The sequence below is a fragment of the Eucalyptus grandis genome, chromosome 3, assembly GCF_016545825.1.
Source record: "Eucalyptus grandis isolate ANBG69807.140 chromosome 3, ASM1654582v1, whole genome shotgun sequence".
In the NCBI taxonomy this organism is placed as follows: domain Eukaryota; kingdom Viridiplantae; phylum Streptophyta; class Magnoliopsida; order Myrtales; family Myrtaceae; genus Eucalyptus; species Eucalyptus grandis.
Window position 1 is genome coordinate 14,439,722 of NC_052614.1, and position 14,628 is coordinate 14,454,349.

Genomic DNA, 14,628 nt, shown 5'->3' on the forward strand with positions numbered 1-14,628 from the left:
CTCTCCAAGTTTGGCGTGTAACCTCCCATTCTAAGTTGAAGAACAGTTTAGAGTAACTTTCGAAATTAGTGTCACTACATTATCAAACGGGCTCAAAAAATTATAAAATTATAATATGTTGTTGAGAAAATCTTAACAAACATTTTTTATGAAGGAAATTTTGCCAAATTCATGTTGTGAAAAGAGCAGAAATTCACTAAACACAATCCAAAAATTCGTCCGATGAGCATATTCAACTGTCAGAGAGAGAGACTCATTTTGAAATCCAAATCTTCACAAAAAATTTTGAAATATTAATATGTAGTAGATATGGATGTCATTTAAAATTTTATGAAGAAAGCATGTCCAAATTTGAAAGGGAAGATTTTATAAGAATTCAAGAAAACATCATGGTTACCGTTTTCACTATACTAGGCAGGTTCAGCATGATAATTAATTGAGCCTTCGTCCCAACCATTTCACATTAGAAAAATCTGAAATTTAAATTATGTTATATATTAAGATGTTTTGAACACTTTCACGAAGGAAGTTTCTTTAAATTCGAAACAAAAAGAGCTCTATAAAATTGGAAAGCAGAGAAGGTCCAGCAATTTTGAAAAACTGAGAAATCAAAACCTATGAAACCCAAGATGGTAAGTCTATGGAGAAGCAGTGACGCCCTAATAGTCTTCCAAGACCATCCTTCATTAATTGGATGATGATTCATCAAGCATTTAAAGTTAGAAATAACTTGTCTTCGAAGTCTCAAAAGTAGAGGAAATTATGACCCTAATCTAATAGGGACACATGGACATATGATTTACCTCATTCATTAATGGCTTGTCATGATGACTATACACCTAAGCTTATGAGTCATTTTCTCTCATTAATTACTTAGGACACCTGAGCCTTTATACTCACACCCCCATTTAATGCTTTTCACACTTGTTCACACTTATTTTCTATGAAGGTTTAACTAATCCAATGCCTATCTAACTTAACCTCCTAGTTAGAACCAAAATAAGGGTTGAAATCGAGAATGTTACGACTGTGTTCTAGAAAGAGAAACAGAGGTTGGGGGTGGACCTAGCTAGCTTGAGGAGGAAATTGGCGAGAGGCCACGTGGGGCTACCAAATGGGAGGGCAACAACAGCAACATGACCATTAATTAAGGTGTCAACAAGTTTGGTTTCTATGGTACCTAATCCAAAACACTAAAGGAGTGTGCTCGACCTAACCTAACCCCAAACCCAAAGGGCATACAACCCACATGATCAGGTCGGGTTCTGGTCCAAGTTTTTTATTTTTTTATTTTTTGTGCAAAGGTTAAGATCAATATGCTTTTCAAAAATCACTTATGGTTCTTAGAGCACACATTTTCAAATACCTTGAAGAGATAAATTCTCGATTAAGGCATAACTTTTAGTGTTATTGCCTACGCTTATTTCACTCTTTGTTTCTCATTTCTCAAACTTCTATTTGTTGTTGAGCCTACAAAATTATTAGAATGCCCAACCGAAAGTTCTGAATGTAATTGCAACTTGATCATGTATTATCGCGCCACAAATATTTCATCATAGTTATTGTGACCTATGAAGCATTGACATATTACAGGAACTTCCATGTTGTGTCCGACATGCTTAGACATGCGGTTAACACGAGTCGGATTTTTCAACATATGGTCAACTCTTCCCGATACGTTCTGATACATGTGTACGAGACATGATGAGTTTCTGGGGCGAGTCTGCAAGTGCAAAGAGAGAGAAAATAGTTTAAGAAGACGATGGAAGGTTGAGGTGAGGGAGTGGGAGAGGAGGTGAGGCCACGAGCGACGGCAAGGCCACCACTGTAAGGGAAGGCCAAAGGAAGAGTAGAGACTGAGGTGACCCAAAGGGCCACAATTGAGATCTCGTAATGGAGGGCCGAAGGCGAGGTTGCGGCTACGAAGGAGGAAGGGCTAGAGATGAGGCAGCGAGCAATTACGAGACGATCGAGAGAGAGAGAGAGAGAGCAAAGATCAAGAGGAAGAGGATCGTTCGACGTAGCGTAAGAGGAGGTGACGGCTATGTTTTAAAGTTTCTTCCTCTTTTAATTTTAGCAAGAAGAGTAGAAAATAAATTAAAAATGAGGTTTCTTATGAGACTTAGTGTATAATTTTTAAGAAAGGAAATGATAGTCTGACAGGGTTGGGGGAAAGGGGTTGGGGGAAAGAAACGAGGGAAGGAAATTTTTTATTGGGGGAGGGGGCGCCTGACAGGGGTGGGGGAAGGAAACGAGGGAAATAATTTCTTTTGGGGAGGGGGACCTGATAGGGGTTGGGGAAAAAAACAAGGGAAATAATTTTTTTATGGGGGTTGAAAAAACCAAGGAATGGGGGCCTGACAGGGGTTGGGGAAAAGAAATGAGGGAAATAAATTTTTGGAGGGAAGAAACGAGGAAAATTCATCACATCGTATTATCTTGAAAAAAAAAATTTCCGGCAGCCCTTGAACTTGCGATTTTTAATATCTAGCGCAAGAAAAATATAAAGTACAAAAAAAAAGAAAGAGAGAGAAAAATAAGGAAGAGAAGAAAATGAGAAAACGAATAAAAGAAAACGTGGGCATCTTCTAGAAAATGAGGGAGTGATTTTTCTTTTTGATTTTTTCTTTATTTTTATCAACAAAAATAAATAAATAAGGCTAAATAGTGATTTTGAAAAGTAAAAGATCAAATTAAATAAAAATAAAAATATTTATTTAATATATAACATATAATACCATATCGAAATTTTTTATTTTTGATAAATAACATGTCGCGTAACGTATCATATCGTATCGCGTGTTGCGTGTCACGTAACAGTGCTACTTAGATTGTAACGGGAGTTTAGTCATGCATCTGGACCGTTTGTTGGGAATAAAAATGATAGTGAATTCATATTCATCTCGGCTTACCTTCCCTTCCTAATTTTTGTTTTCTTTTTGTCTGCATTTTCTTGACGTTGAACTTAAAAAACCATGCCCTCACATTTCTTGTGCACGTGCCTTGCGGGGCCCTTCAGAGAGCCTCGTGCCGCACACCCACTGCTACCGCAACAGCAACCAGCAATTTCTTTCCTGCATGTGGTCAAACATCTTTAGTCCTAGCTTCATGAGTCTTAACTGTCTTATACATTTCCAAAGTCAAGTTGAAGTGTTTAGGTGTTTTAATGCATTATCTAGTTCCTAAGTCTTTATTGTATTTTTCAGTTCTCATGTCTTTATTAATAAGGTAATTCTTTTGTTTTTAATGCTTAGTTTATTTCCTTTGTAACATTCACAGTATTTAATACTGCGAAATCTCAAATGTAAATAAGACAGATTTTGATGAATAAAAATATATAAGATTTGTATTTGCATGACCAATTTTCTATCCCTAGTTTTAGTCTTCACATGTTATATTCAATCACAACTACCAAAGAGATAAAAGATCATGTTTTCCTCCAATTCAATGGAGGAATAAATGAAGTGAAAATATATTAAAAGAGAAATGATTAGGTTACAAACCTTTTAATCTACTATGAAAATAACGTTCTTTTTAGGACCACAAGAAACTAAATAACAAATTATTATATACTTTTGCGAGTCTACTTATTTAAAAATTTGTGACTTATAGCAAGTTGTTATTTTCATAGTAGCCCAAACACTGTTATGTTAGCAAAGCTCATATCAAAACTCATTCGAAGCCATACCAAAATTAGAATCGAGAGTTCAAATCATACTCGTAACATCAAAAGCATTAACCATGAGTACGTGACATTGATTTACTAATTATTACGTTGGACTTAAATAGACCTTAAACAAGTAGGGGGTCTTTCACGACCAATGGCAATTTGAGACACATCACTCAGTACATTGATTAAAATCTACTGCAAATTGGAGCTAGTGCATGATGCGCTTCATGAAGGAGATGAGCTCCACAAGGACCTTGAAATCGGCCTCAGCACTCCCATCGGGTCCAGCAGCCTCCACCAATCTCTCCATCAACTCACCAACCTTCTTCCTCATTGCCTTCCCATCCTCACCCCTCAACACCACCTCCAATGCCTTCTCCATCCCACTCTTCGTTATGATCCCACCTTCTACTTTCACTCCAATCCCCCACACTTCCTCTATCATCCTCTCATTCATCATGTTGTCCGCCCAAAATGGCTTGCATACCATCGGCACACCACCCGCCACGCCCTTTAACACTGAGGTGTACCTGCAGTGTGTCACATAGACCCCACACGCCGAGTGGCTCAGCACCTAGCCCTGCGAAGCCCATGGGATGAATTTCCCGTACGCTCTCGTCCGCTCTTGGAGCCCCTTGGGCAAGTATGCCATCACGTGTTCCTTGATGGACCATAGAAATGGGGTCTTAGTAGACTCCAAAGCTTTCCCCAAGAGCCAATACCTCACTTGGCGACAGCATTGCCACCGTCCCAAAGCATATGTACACCACAGACCGAGGGTCTCTAGCATCAAGCCACGTCAAGCAACCGGTTGTGTCAGAGGCAGAGCTCGATGGCAGTGGCGACAGGGGGAATGACACAGTGAGGCACCCCGCTTGGAGGAGCATCTTGAACTTGGATTTAAGGTCCGCTATCAGAGGTGTTGGGTTCACTTTGGCGTAGGAGTTCATGACGACAGCAGTGGCGCAAATTGGGATCACACGCCCCATCTCACGTAGTAGGCACGCAATCCTTGATGTATCCTGATCATCAATTATCTCATTAGGTAAATCTGAAATGCGCATCATAGATAATCCTGGAATTACTCCGCGGCTTTTGTCGTCGTCGTCGGTAGAGGTGCCACCGCCGGAGGATTCACAAAGGAGCTCACTTATGACGTCAATGTACACATGCGCCGCTAACAAATACGGAGCGGGTACCCAGAGGGTTACCCAAGGAACCTGCATTTTCTTTGCCATTTCGCCTGCGAAAATCAAGAAAGCATCGATCAGTAAACAACTCACATTCTTCCTCACATCTTGCTCTGCAGCGTCAACAATCGCTCCAAAACTCTCTTTTGCCGCTTTCAGAACAACTCCACGTGTTCTCTCGGATGCTTCGTCTTCAAAACAACTCCTCGTGTTCTCTCGGATGCTTCGTCGCCCCGTGGTGGCCATCCTGCAAGCTGTCGATGACGTCATAGACTCGGACGTTGCTGGGTAGCTTGGCTCTCAATGGCAGAGGGAAGATGACCCCGTTGGACTTGGCCATGTTCAAGAAAGAGAAGTGGACATCCAAGGCGACGGTGGCGAGCCTGAGGAGCAAGTTGGCAAGAGGCCAAGGGTGGCTGCCGAGAAGGCTAGGATGGCGACGTGTTTTACCGATGACATGGTGGTCTGGATTTGCAATATTTTACATGGTAAGTTATGTTATAGGTCGAGGAAATGGGGAATCCGAAATGAGTCCTCTTTTTGGACGAGTAGGATTCGAGGAGTTTGCTTTATACGGGATAGAAATTATTGGCTCTATTTAACGTATCAAGTAAGAAATGTATTTAAATCACGAGTTGTGCTAGCAGGACGGTACAATAGTGTGACGGTAAAAAATAATCACAAACTTTTCCTTTTTTCAACACAAGCATGTGGGACATTGCCAAACAAAATACAGACCTTCTCTCTCTTATGGAAAATGTGTGGCTGAGCATTTACCGCCTCCTTTACAAAGCTAATAATACCGCTAAATCATGAGATGTGCTAGCAGGAGAGTACAACACTGTGACAGTCAAACATAATTACAAAATTTTCCTTTTTTCCAACACAAGCACGTGGGAAATCGCCAAACAAAACACAGACATTTCTCTCTCGTAGGACTTGAGCTCGAAAGAGAGATGAATTGAAGGTCAGAAAAGGAGCAAAGGTTTTAACGTGAGGGAATGGACAACTTTTTATCTTCTCACAAGAAAAGTTGACATATTCTAATCTCAAATGATAAAAAAAAAATTATAACGTAAATTTACATATTAACAGACAGAAAAAATTAAATTTTGCAATGCAAGATTTTGATTAAGTAAAAAGAATATATCTCAATGCTCAATATTAAAATAACGGGAGTGTGGTACCAACACTACATAGGACCATTTATCAAGATAACTCCTTAACAAATTGAAATTTTTTTTTTGTGACTCAGAACCCGCACGACCGGCAGCCGAAATAAATCACAGGATGCGTGCTAGTCACCACATATATGCCACCGGAAAAATCGCCAATGCAACTAGCCTTTCCCGCAATTTGCGTTGCAAGAACTTCGAACACTAGACCTACTCGATGAAAGTCTAACGCCTACCCAGTTGAGCCATGGTGGTCAAAATTGACAACTTTATTACTATCAACAAACAAAGAAGTACCTAGACATTTTTGAAAGTAGGTCCATATACAAATGGGCTCGGAGCCGTCGTAATTACGTGACCACCCGAACAGTAGAACACGGAAAAAGAAGAAGAAATCGAATTGCAAAAGATCAGGATCCATTTACATTCTAACGATGACCGAAAGTATGACGACTTCGAGATCATGAACCTGCGGCGTCCTCGGACGCCGTCGATGATTCTTCCGCGAACCCGCAGCGGCAATCACTTTCCGATCTTGCCCCTGAGCTTGACGCCGAGGACCCGCTCCATCTTGGCGAGCACGGCCTGGTTGGGCACCGCCTTGGGTTCTCGTACTCCTGCACCACCTTGGGGGGCTCGTGGATCTGCTTCGTCAGCTCGGCCTGGCTCATCTTCTTCTCCAGCCGCGCCCTCTGGATGGCCTGCCGCACCTCGCCGGGCACCCTCTCGAGCACCGCCGGCTCCGCGGCCTTGTCCAGCTTCCGGGCGCTCACGGCCGGGAGCGCCGAGGACGAGGCCTTCTTGTTGGAGGCGGCGTCGAACTTCTTGACGGTCTGGACGGGGGCGCCGGAGCGGAGGGCCTTGTTGACGGCCTTGGGGTCCCGGAGGTGCTGCGACTTGGGCTTCGACTTGTGGAGGACGACGGTGTCCCAGTCCTGCGTGATGGCTCCCGGGAATCTGCTCGGCATGCGAGACGACGACGACGACGACGGAGGTTGATGGAGATTCTGAGACGCAGAAAGAGGATGACGAGGATGAAGAAGGTGGTGCAGAAGTTTATTTATGGTGGAATTGAGTATTAGGAAACTTATTTTTTCTTTTAGAAAGAAAAGGAATAAATAAAGAAAAAGGGCGTGAGCTTTACGAGACATATATCCTAGAAGGTTCTAGGAAAATGGAGAATCCAATTCTAATCAATTTTGCCTTGGAGCCCAAGGTTTTTCTTTCTTTTCTTTTCTATCCTTTTTCCCCTTGAGCCCCAAGTCCAGATTTTGGGATGTCTTGTTAACATCTTAATTTTCATAAAATATTCAAAATATTTTGAACGAGGGGTTCTTTTTTATTTTATGCATGTCGATCTTGTCTTCAGGTGCTTGATAAGACTTTACTTACCTCAGTATGTTCTCTTCTCCAAAAGTACTGAGATTTTGATTTTCTTCTCGGCAGCTAAGGCGAAGCGGTGTCGATGAGTTCAAGAACCGAGCGCTGCGCTTATGACCGACTATTAAAGGGCTGACTTCGGAAGCCGAAAGGCTGAAAGTGACCCTTTACGATGGGCTTCGTAAATGCCGGGCTACGTTCAGGAACATCCTTGCAAAGCCTCTTCAAACTGTAAAGACCCTTAGCCGAATGCTAGAGTGTTTAGGCTTTAAATTTTGGGAGCCCATTTTGCAAATGCTAGCATTCCCAAGGCCTCTACAAGGCCTTTAACTCGAGGCTCCCTCCCACCTGCTTTGACATTTTGGATTTCTCAGCATGCAATAGATCCAAATTACTGAATTCTTTTAATTTTCAATCTTATTCTCGCTCATGAAACGTAATTCCACGTTTACCCATTTTTAACAGAAAAACTCTCATATCTATGTCTCTCTTCTCTCACCTCTCTTCGCTCGTGTGCTCACTTTTGTCATTCGCCTCGCATCTTGTTGGGGGCATATCGCTTGCCTAGTCACCTCCGGTTGCTTGGTTGATGGTTGCAACCGATCGCCTAGTTAACGGTCGCACCGTTGCTCCAGAGCTATTGTCGCGAGGCTCGCTAAGATCGTGCAACCTTGGTGTCGTTGCACCTTGGGTGTAACAACCTCAGAGCCCTCCCTTAGGCTCCAAAATAATCCCTAAAAATTTTCTTCATCCCAAATCCAACGACAATGGGAGCTCCAAAGAAATGGAATGTCACCTTCATGAAGCACCTAAAGCAGAAGCGCAAGCACAACTCCTATCGCGATAGCTTCCTCTCTCTTGGTAGCTCCATCAAGGTACCTTCACTTTCACTACTAATCTCTCGTGCTATGTTCAACTCAACTCAATCGGCAATTTAGGCTGCGTTTGGGTGCCACTTGTTTCTGTTCCCAAGAACAAAAATTTCTGTTTTTTTGTTCCTAGGAACAAAAAAGGAATAGAAACGCGTTTGTGTGCGTTTTTGTTCCAAAACTATTTTTTTGTTCCCAGAAACACATTTGGAACAGAAACAAGAAACAAAAAAAAGTTGTTTCTTGTTTCGGAACAAAATCTAGAAACACTTTTCTTTTTTCTTCTCTTTTTCTTCTTCTTTTTTCTTTCTTTTTTCTTTGGCCGGCGGCCTCGCCCGCCGGCCGGCGAGGCTCGGCGACACCGACCTGGCGGTGGCCCGGCTGGGCCTTGCCGGCCGCCGGGCGAGCTCGGCCTCGCCGGATCCGGGCGAGCTCGAGCTTGCCCGGCCAAGGTGAGGCGAGCCTTGTGCCGGGCTAGGCGAGGTCGAGCTCGCCTAGCCAAGGCGAGGCCGAGCCTCGCCGAGGCTGTTGGCCCCCATCGGCCGATCGCCGGAGGTCGGCAACCGGCCAAAAGAAGAAAAAAGAAAAAAAAGAAAGGAAAAAAAGAAAATAAAATAAAAATATTAAAAAATTAAAAGAAACAAAAAAAAGAATTGTTCCCGAACAAGTTTACCAAACACGTGTTTCGGTCAAAAATTGTTCCCGTAACATAAACATTTTTTTTATTTCTGTTCCTGGAACAATTTTTAAACAGAAACGTTACTAAACGCGCCCTTAGTCACCTTTGATTTAGCTCAAATATGATTCGGTTTGATTGGCTATTATAAGTAAAAACTGCAATGGCAATCAATTGATTACCATTTTTTTTGGGAAAAAGCAGGATGAGAATAGAAAACATTATTCCCTGTAAGATTGTCGTATTGACTTGTTCCTCTAGTTGGATCGTATTGAACTCTACTGGTACATTGGGCACTTGTTTAGTCAGAAACTTGATATTTTTGCTCATTTTCTTTTCCTATCTATTAAAAATTGTAAGAGCATGTTGTTTGGAATCTGGATCCATCCAAATACAAGACATGTTAGATTTCATAGTTTTGATTGTTGTCCAATATCGACAACATATTGGTTTTTCATCTGTGGCATTTATACGATCTTTTATTGTCATATCCAATATGGCTCTCTCCTAGAGTAGCATCGAATGGAAATTTACTACAGAACTTATTACTTATCTTAATTTTACATATGAGTTGAGATCTTGGAAAACTCTTGGTTTAATAGCACTGGAACAAGGAAGACATTTAGAGGTTTTTCTTGTATGAATAGAATGATATTTGGCACAGGGAAAACCATACCCATTACATTTGAAGTTTAGTTGGACTATCAAGTTAGTGCTTAAGGACCTTCATACTACCAACATGAATGGACACTCGAACTCCTGAAGTGCCAAAAGTTTGACACAAATGGACACTTAAGTGCCAAAAGTTATAAAAATGACACTTAAGTGCCAAAATCAAAGCAAAATAGATCACTTGAATGCCACCGACGAAAAAATCCAGCCAAAACGCTAACGTGACAATTTTCCGGCGAGCTACGCACAAAACGACGTCGTTTTTGTATGCCGATGTGGCTAAATAGTGTCAAAACGACATCGTTTTTGGTATAATTCGAATTTTCATATAATAATTAATTAAATTAAAATTTAAAATTTTTATTTATTTATAATATATATATTTTAAAGGAGGAGGGAAGGAGGAGGGAGGCAGCTGGCGGTTGAAGGCTCGAGGCTGGCGGTTGAGGACTTAGCCCTCGCCGCCTCCCTTATGTCGTTGGGGAGGTGGGGGAGGGTTGGCCAAGGCCACCGAGCTCGGCCGAGGGTCGGCGGCCCTAGCCGACAAACGGCGAGGGCCGCGACCCTTGCCCGGATTTGGGGCAAGGGCACGCAGGCCCTCACCGTCGGCCGGGCCGGGCCGCCGACCCTCAACCCGGGGCTCGACGGCCCTGGCTAACCGATGGCAAGGGCCGCGACCCTTGCCCAAATCTAGGGTGAGGGCACGCAGGCCCTTGCCGCTGATTAGCTAGGGCCGCCGACCCTCAACCCGGGCTCGGCGGCCCCCACCTTCCGGTGACGGCGGGGAGGCAACGGTGGTGAGGGCTCAACCCTCGCCTGCCACCCTGCCTTCCTCTTCCTCCGTTTTTTTAATAAATATAAATTATTATTATTTTGTTTTAAATTTAATTTAATTAATTTTTATATTATATTAAAATTCAAATTATGCCATGACGTCATTTTTGTATGTGTTTTGCTGATTCAGCATTCTCGCGAGCCACGTAAGTGAAAAAAATTAATGAAAAAATGTCATGTAGGATTTCCAACAAGGCTTGCCGGATGTGGCACTCAAGTGTCTCATTTTTCTTAAAAAGTGGCACTTAAGTGTCCCTTTGTGCCAAATTTTGACATTTGAAGGGTTCTTTTGCTAGCACAAATGTGTAGTAGATGTAAAGGAGACCTAAGTTAGCACCACGTGACACTCCGTTACAGTCCTTAAAGATGCTACTTTTTGAAGGCTTATGGAGATTGTGATCTTGAAGAAAATATGACACCGTGCAACAAGGCATGAGGGCTCCCAATGATATTTATTGCCGATCCATTGTGAGGAAAAGTTCAGTTGTAATGCCATCACGCCCTCATATTGTCTTCTCATTATGAAGGGTGATGCTTGTGTGCTTTTCCTTGAAGCAGATAGTGAATCTCTTTCCTTTAATATTGGCATGTGTTAAACCATGTCCTGACTTTGCTCTATAAGTCATTCATTTGACTAGACAAATTTGGTATTGATTGTCGCATGTCTTTAGGTGTCCTAAGTGTTGGAGGTTTTCATTTTTTGTCCAACGTAGTGGTAAATTTTGAAACTTCATAGCAGTAATATTTTTCGTGTGCTCTTTCTCCTTTTAATCTAAAGTCGGATTGTAAAAATTTGAGAGATTATTTTGTATGAAATTTTGGATCAAGTCTACCTCTGCCTTTTTTGGAACTCTTGTCCCATATAATTCCAGGAAAATTTTGTTAAGATTTCTGGAAATCAATAGGATTGGTCTTTTGTTCATTAATTTTGTCGTGTTCCATTTAGCAATCTGATATAAGAATTCTTGAAGGCTATATTAGAATTAGGTAAGCATATTCTCTTTTTGGCGCAATGGGACTTTTCTCTAGGACTTCGCATATGTTCTTGTAATGCTAAATGGATCTTCCAATTTGATGCTAACTTTCTTCCATTACATTCCTCCCCGATGCTGAATTCATGGGCGCTTGTATTCATTTTTAATAGTCTTGTTTCATGTTGTGCATATCCTATTTCAATATAGAACAATTCAAGAGGTGTAATAGCTGTAGTTGGTGGTTTTAATTACCTTTTAAGATACAAAAAGAATGTTTTGTTTTAGACAAATCAATTGATTATGGTGCCTCTGCATCTGGCCAAGTTCAGCTCTATTATGATATGCAATAAGGGTCACTCTTACACAATTGGCTGAAAATATATCAGTTTCACCATTGTGAATTTTCATTTTCATAGGCCTTGCAGCATGTACGAGATAATGCCGACAAGGTTTGCTTGGCTGAATGGAAGCGTGGGCAAAAGTCCATGAAGCCGGCCCCTAGCTCAGCAAGGAGAGCTTTGCTGTCATATCGGAACAGATCCTTGGTTTGCCTTGTTCGGAGATGTGAAAGAGTCTGTATCTTTGTTGTTTTGTTTTTCGTTGCATCTTTCTCGATTTAAATGAGTTTCGAGCTGCATTTGTCAGGGAATGAATGCAATTGGACTAGACGATTTCCATCTCCTTTATATTGTACAATTGATTAGAGCAAGTCCATGATTCAACTAGAAAGCACAATGTTATTTGTTCATATGACCTATTAGTGTACCCATGATCTTTGCCTTGGCCTGATATACCTTGAAATAGTTCTGTTTGACATGATTGTCTGTGCATAGAATACAACATCAATTAGCTCAAGGTTTTTCTCAGAAATATATACACATCCCACAGGTATAAAGTTGATATATATAACCCGTGGAATGCTATGAATTTAAATTACAAAATGTCTAAAAGACGGTGGAGCAATTTCACTTACAAATTCACTTGGCAAATTCTCACAAAAGTTTGAAGAGGAATAAATTTATGGGTTTCGCTCGTATCAATACTCTATTGAAACTTTTCATATTACTTAACTAAAAAATAAATGTGATTTTTTTTTTTTTTTTGCCTTTATAAATTTATCAATGTTTTACATTGCTTTCAACATTCAAATTGTAAAAATTGCTATAATTGTTTTTTTCAATTTTAAACAAACTAAAATTTAAAAATTTTAAATTTCTAATGTGTTTTTACCAAACAGTTTTTCTCTTAAAGTTACTTTTCAAGGCACTTTTTAATTTCAGTTTACCAAATAGTATTTGTTTTTCATAAAACTCTTTTAGCCGAAAACCTTTGCATTTTTCCAAAGGCTTTTCCTAAAACCTGAACCAAACACACCCTAAGTATTATTCGTGTCGTCAATAAATCCATTTACACCTTTGCACTTTTCCGATCCATTTTAATTTCTCTACAAATAAGGTGTATCTTTAGGACACTCATGCAACCATTTTGTTCTAAAAATCAATTTTTAGAAAGAAATTGACTTTTCTATTTCTATTCTTCGAATAAGTTTCTAAGCAAAAATATGTGTTTGAAATTCTCTTTTGAAATAGAAATTCATTTAAAAATGACGTGAAATTTCTCCCTCTCGAGTGGTGGTGGGAGGCATCCAACATCCGGCGATCGGCGGCTAGGGGCCACGTCTGATAGGCGTCCTATGCTGATCGGCGATAGTCAACAACAGTCAATAGGCAACCGAGGGCTAGCATCCGACGAACAACTAGTGATTAGCATCCGACGATGGGCGACAACGACGACAGGCCCAAAGGCGTCCCATGAGCGGCGACTGGATGGTGATAAAAGTGAATGATGAGAAAAATTTTCATTTTTCACCTTTTTTCTAGAAATAGAAAAATTAAAAATTTTAACTTCTAATATATGGTCTAAAATCAATTTATGGAGTAGAAATTTGTTCCAAAAATAGAAAAATGAAATTGTGTTATTAAACCGAATTATGTTCCAAGCCTATTTTGGGAAATAGAAAAACAGAGAAATAGAGAAATCTAGTGGTTATTATGTGCACCCTAGTACATGAAATCTTATAGAGAATTCAAAACTCGCATAATAAAAAAAGGGGTGAAGCGATGACAAACCCATCATCTCAATAGGGGCCAAAAGAGATCACGGATGCATATGTCACGAAAACTCTTAAAGAGGAAAAATTTTGAATTCTTGCTTGACCAATTTTCATCCTTGGTCCTCGTACGTTAAAAACCTTTCTTATATTGCCAAAAGCTTCCGTGGCTTTCCAATTTGCTTCGTTCTCATGTATATTCTTCCATCAAATTAAATACTCACTTCGGTGCACCATTACCATTTACACATGACTCGGCCGCCAAGAGATATTATGCATTGAAATGAAAGTGCCGATCTAATATAAGGGTCTGCTTAAAAGTGAAGCAAGGTGGGAACCTGCGAAAGCTATTTGGCAATTCAAGAAGCAAATTGATGCCTTCCATACTGAAGATGCACGAGGGTCTTGCCAGATTAGATGGGTAAGCATAGGTTTTCAACATAGAAAGAACTGAGAATTATTCAAGAAGACCTGGCGAGGATGCTCTAGGAATATTCTTGAGTACATAAGAAAAGCTCACAGAGTCTTCTTAGGTCATCCTCGGCCCTACGTATGTTGAAAACACATGTTTTTTGAAGTCGTGGTCTAACCTGAAAAAGGAGTACTACTAGTTTGAGGCATTATATACTCCAACATTCTACAGTCACACATTAGTGATAACTACTCCAAACAATTCTCACCCAAACTATTCTCACCCATCATGCAACCACATCAGAGTCATATCATATCATGGCTCTCTCCTATCATTTTCATCTACAAACCCACGGAGTTGTCCCTCAAAGTGCCGCAAGAGAGTTTTGGAATGTCCCCGACACAGTGGATATGAAGAAATGTATTCCAAAAATATCAAGCTTTGCTCGTAGGGAGGATTTAGCTTGTCAAAATACCAAACTCAAACGTTGACGATGTCATAGACTTGGATTTCTGGGGTTCACCAGCTCTCGAGAGCGGAGGGAAAATGACGCCATTGGACTTGGCTGTGTTCTAGAAAGAGAAGCAGAGGTTCGGGGTGGACCTAGCCAGCTTGAGGAGGAGGTTGGCGAGAGGCCACGTGGGGCTGCCAAATGGGAGGGCAAGG

The 14,628-nt window shown here is 41.0% G+C and overlaps 2 protein-coding genes and 1 pseudogene across 2 annotated transcripts; all 3 read right to left on the reverse strand.

The window, feature by feature from the left end:
* Nucleotides 1-3,729: 3,729 nt before the first annotated feature.
* On the reverse strand, nt 3,730-4,141 carry LOC104439079 (anthocyanidin 3-O-galactosyltransferase F3GT1-like). The gene has a single exon (XM_039308669.1). The coding sequence runs from the start codon at nt 4,128-4,130 to the stop codon at nt 3,879-3,881; it is 252 nt and encodes an 83-aa protein (XP_039164603.1). The 5' UTR covers nt 4,131-4,141; the 3' UTR covers nt 3,730-3,878.
* Nucleotides 4,142-4,356: 215 nt separating this feature from the next.
* On the reverse strand, nt 4,357-5,106 carry LOC104439081 (flavonoid 3-O-glucosyltransferase-like). Its single transcript, XM_010052200.2, has one exon. It carries the CDS (start codon nt 5,104-5,106, stop codon nt 4,357-4,359), a length of 750 nt encoding a protein of 249 aa, XP_010050502.2.
* Nucleotides 5,107-6,286: 1,180 nt separating this feature from the next.
* LOC104436614 lies at nt 6,287-7,094 on the reverse strand (annotated as a pseudogene).
* Nucleotides 7,095-14,628: the final 7,534 nt, after the last annotated feature.

Coding starts and splice junctions, on each gene's coding strand:
- LOC104439079 (XM_039308669.1), bottom strand. CDS start 4,130: ATGATGAATGAGAGGATGATAGAGGAAGTGTGGGGGATTGGAGTGAAA.
- LOC104439081 (XM_010052200.2), bottom strand. CDS start 5,106: ATGGCCACCACGGGGCGACGAAGCATCCGAGAGAACACGAGGAGTTGT.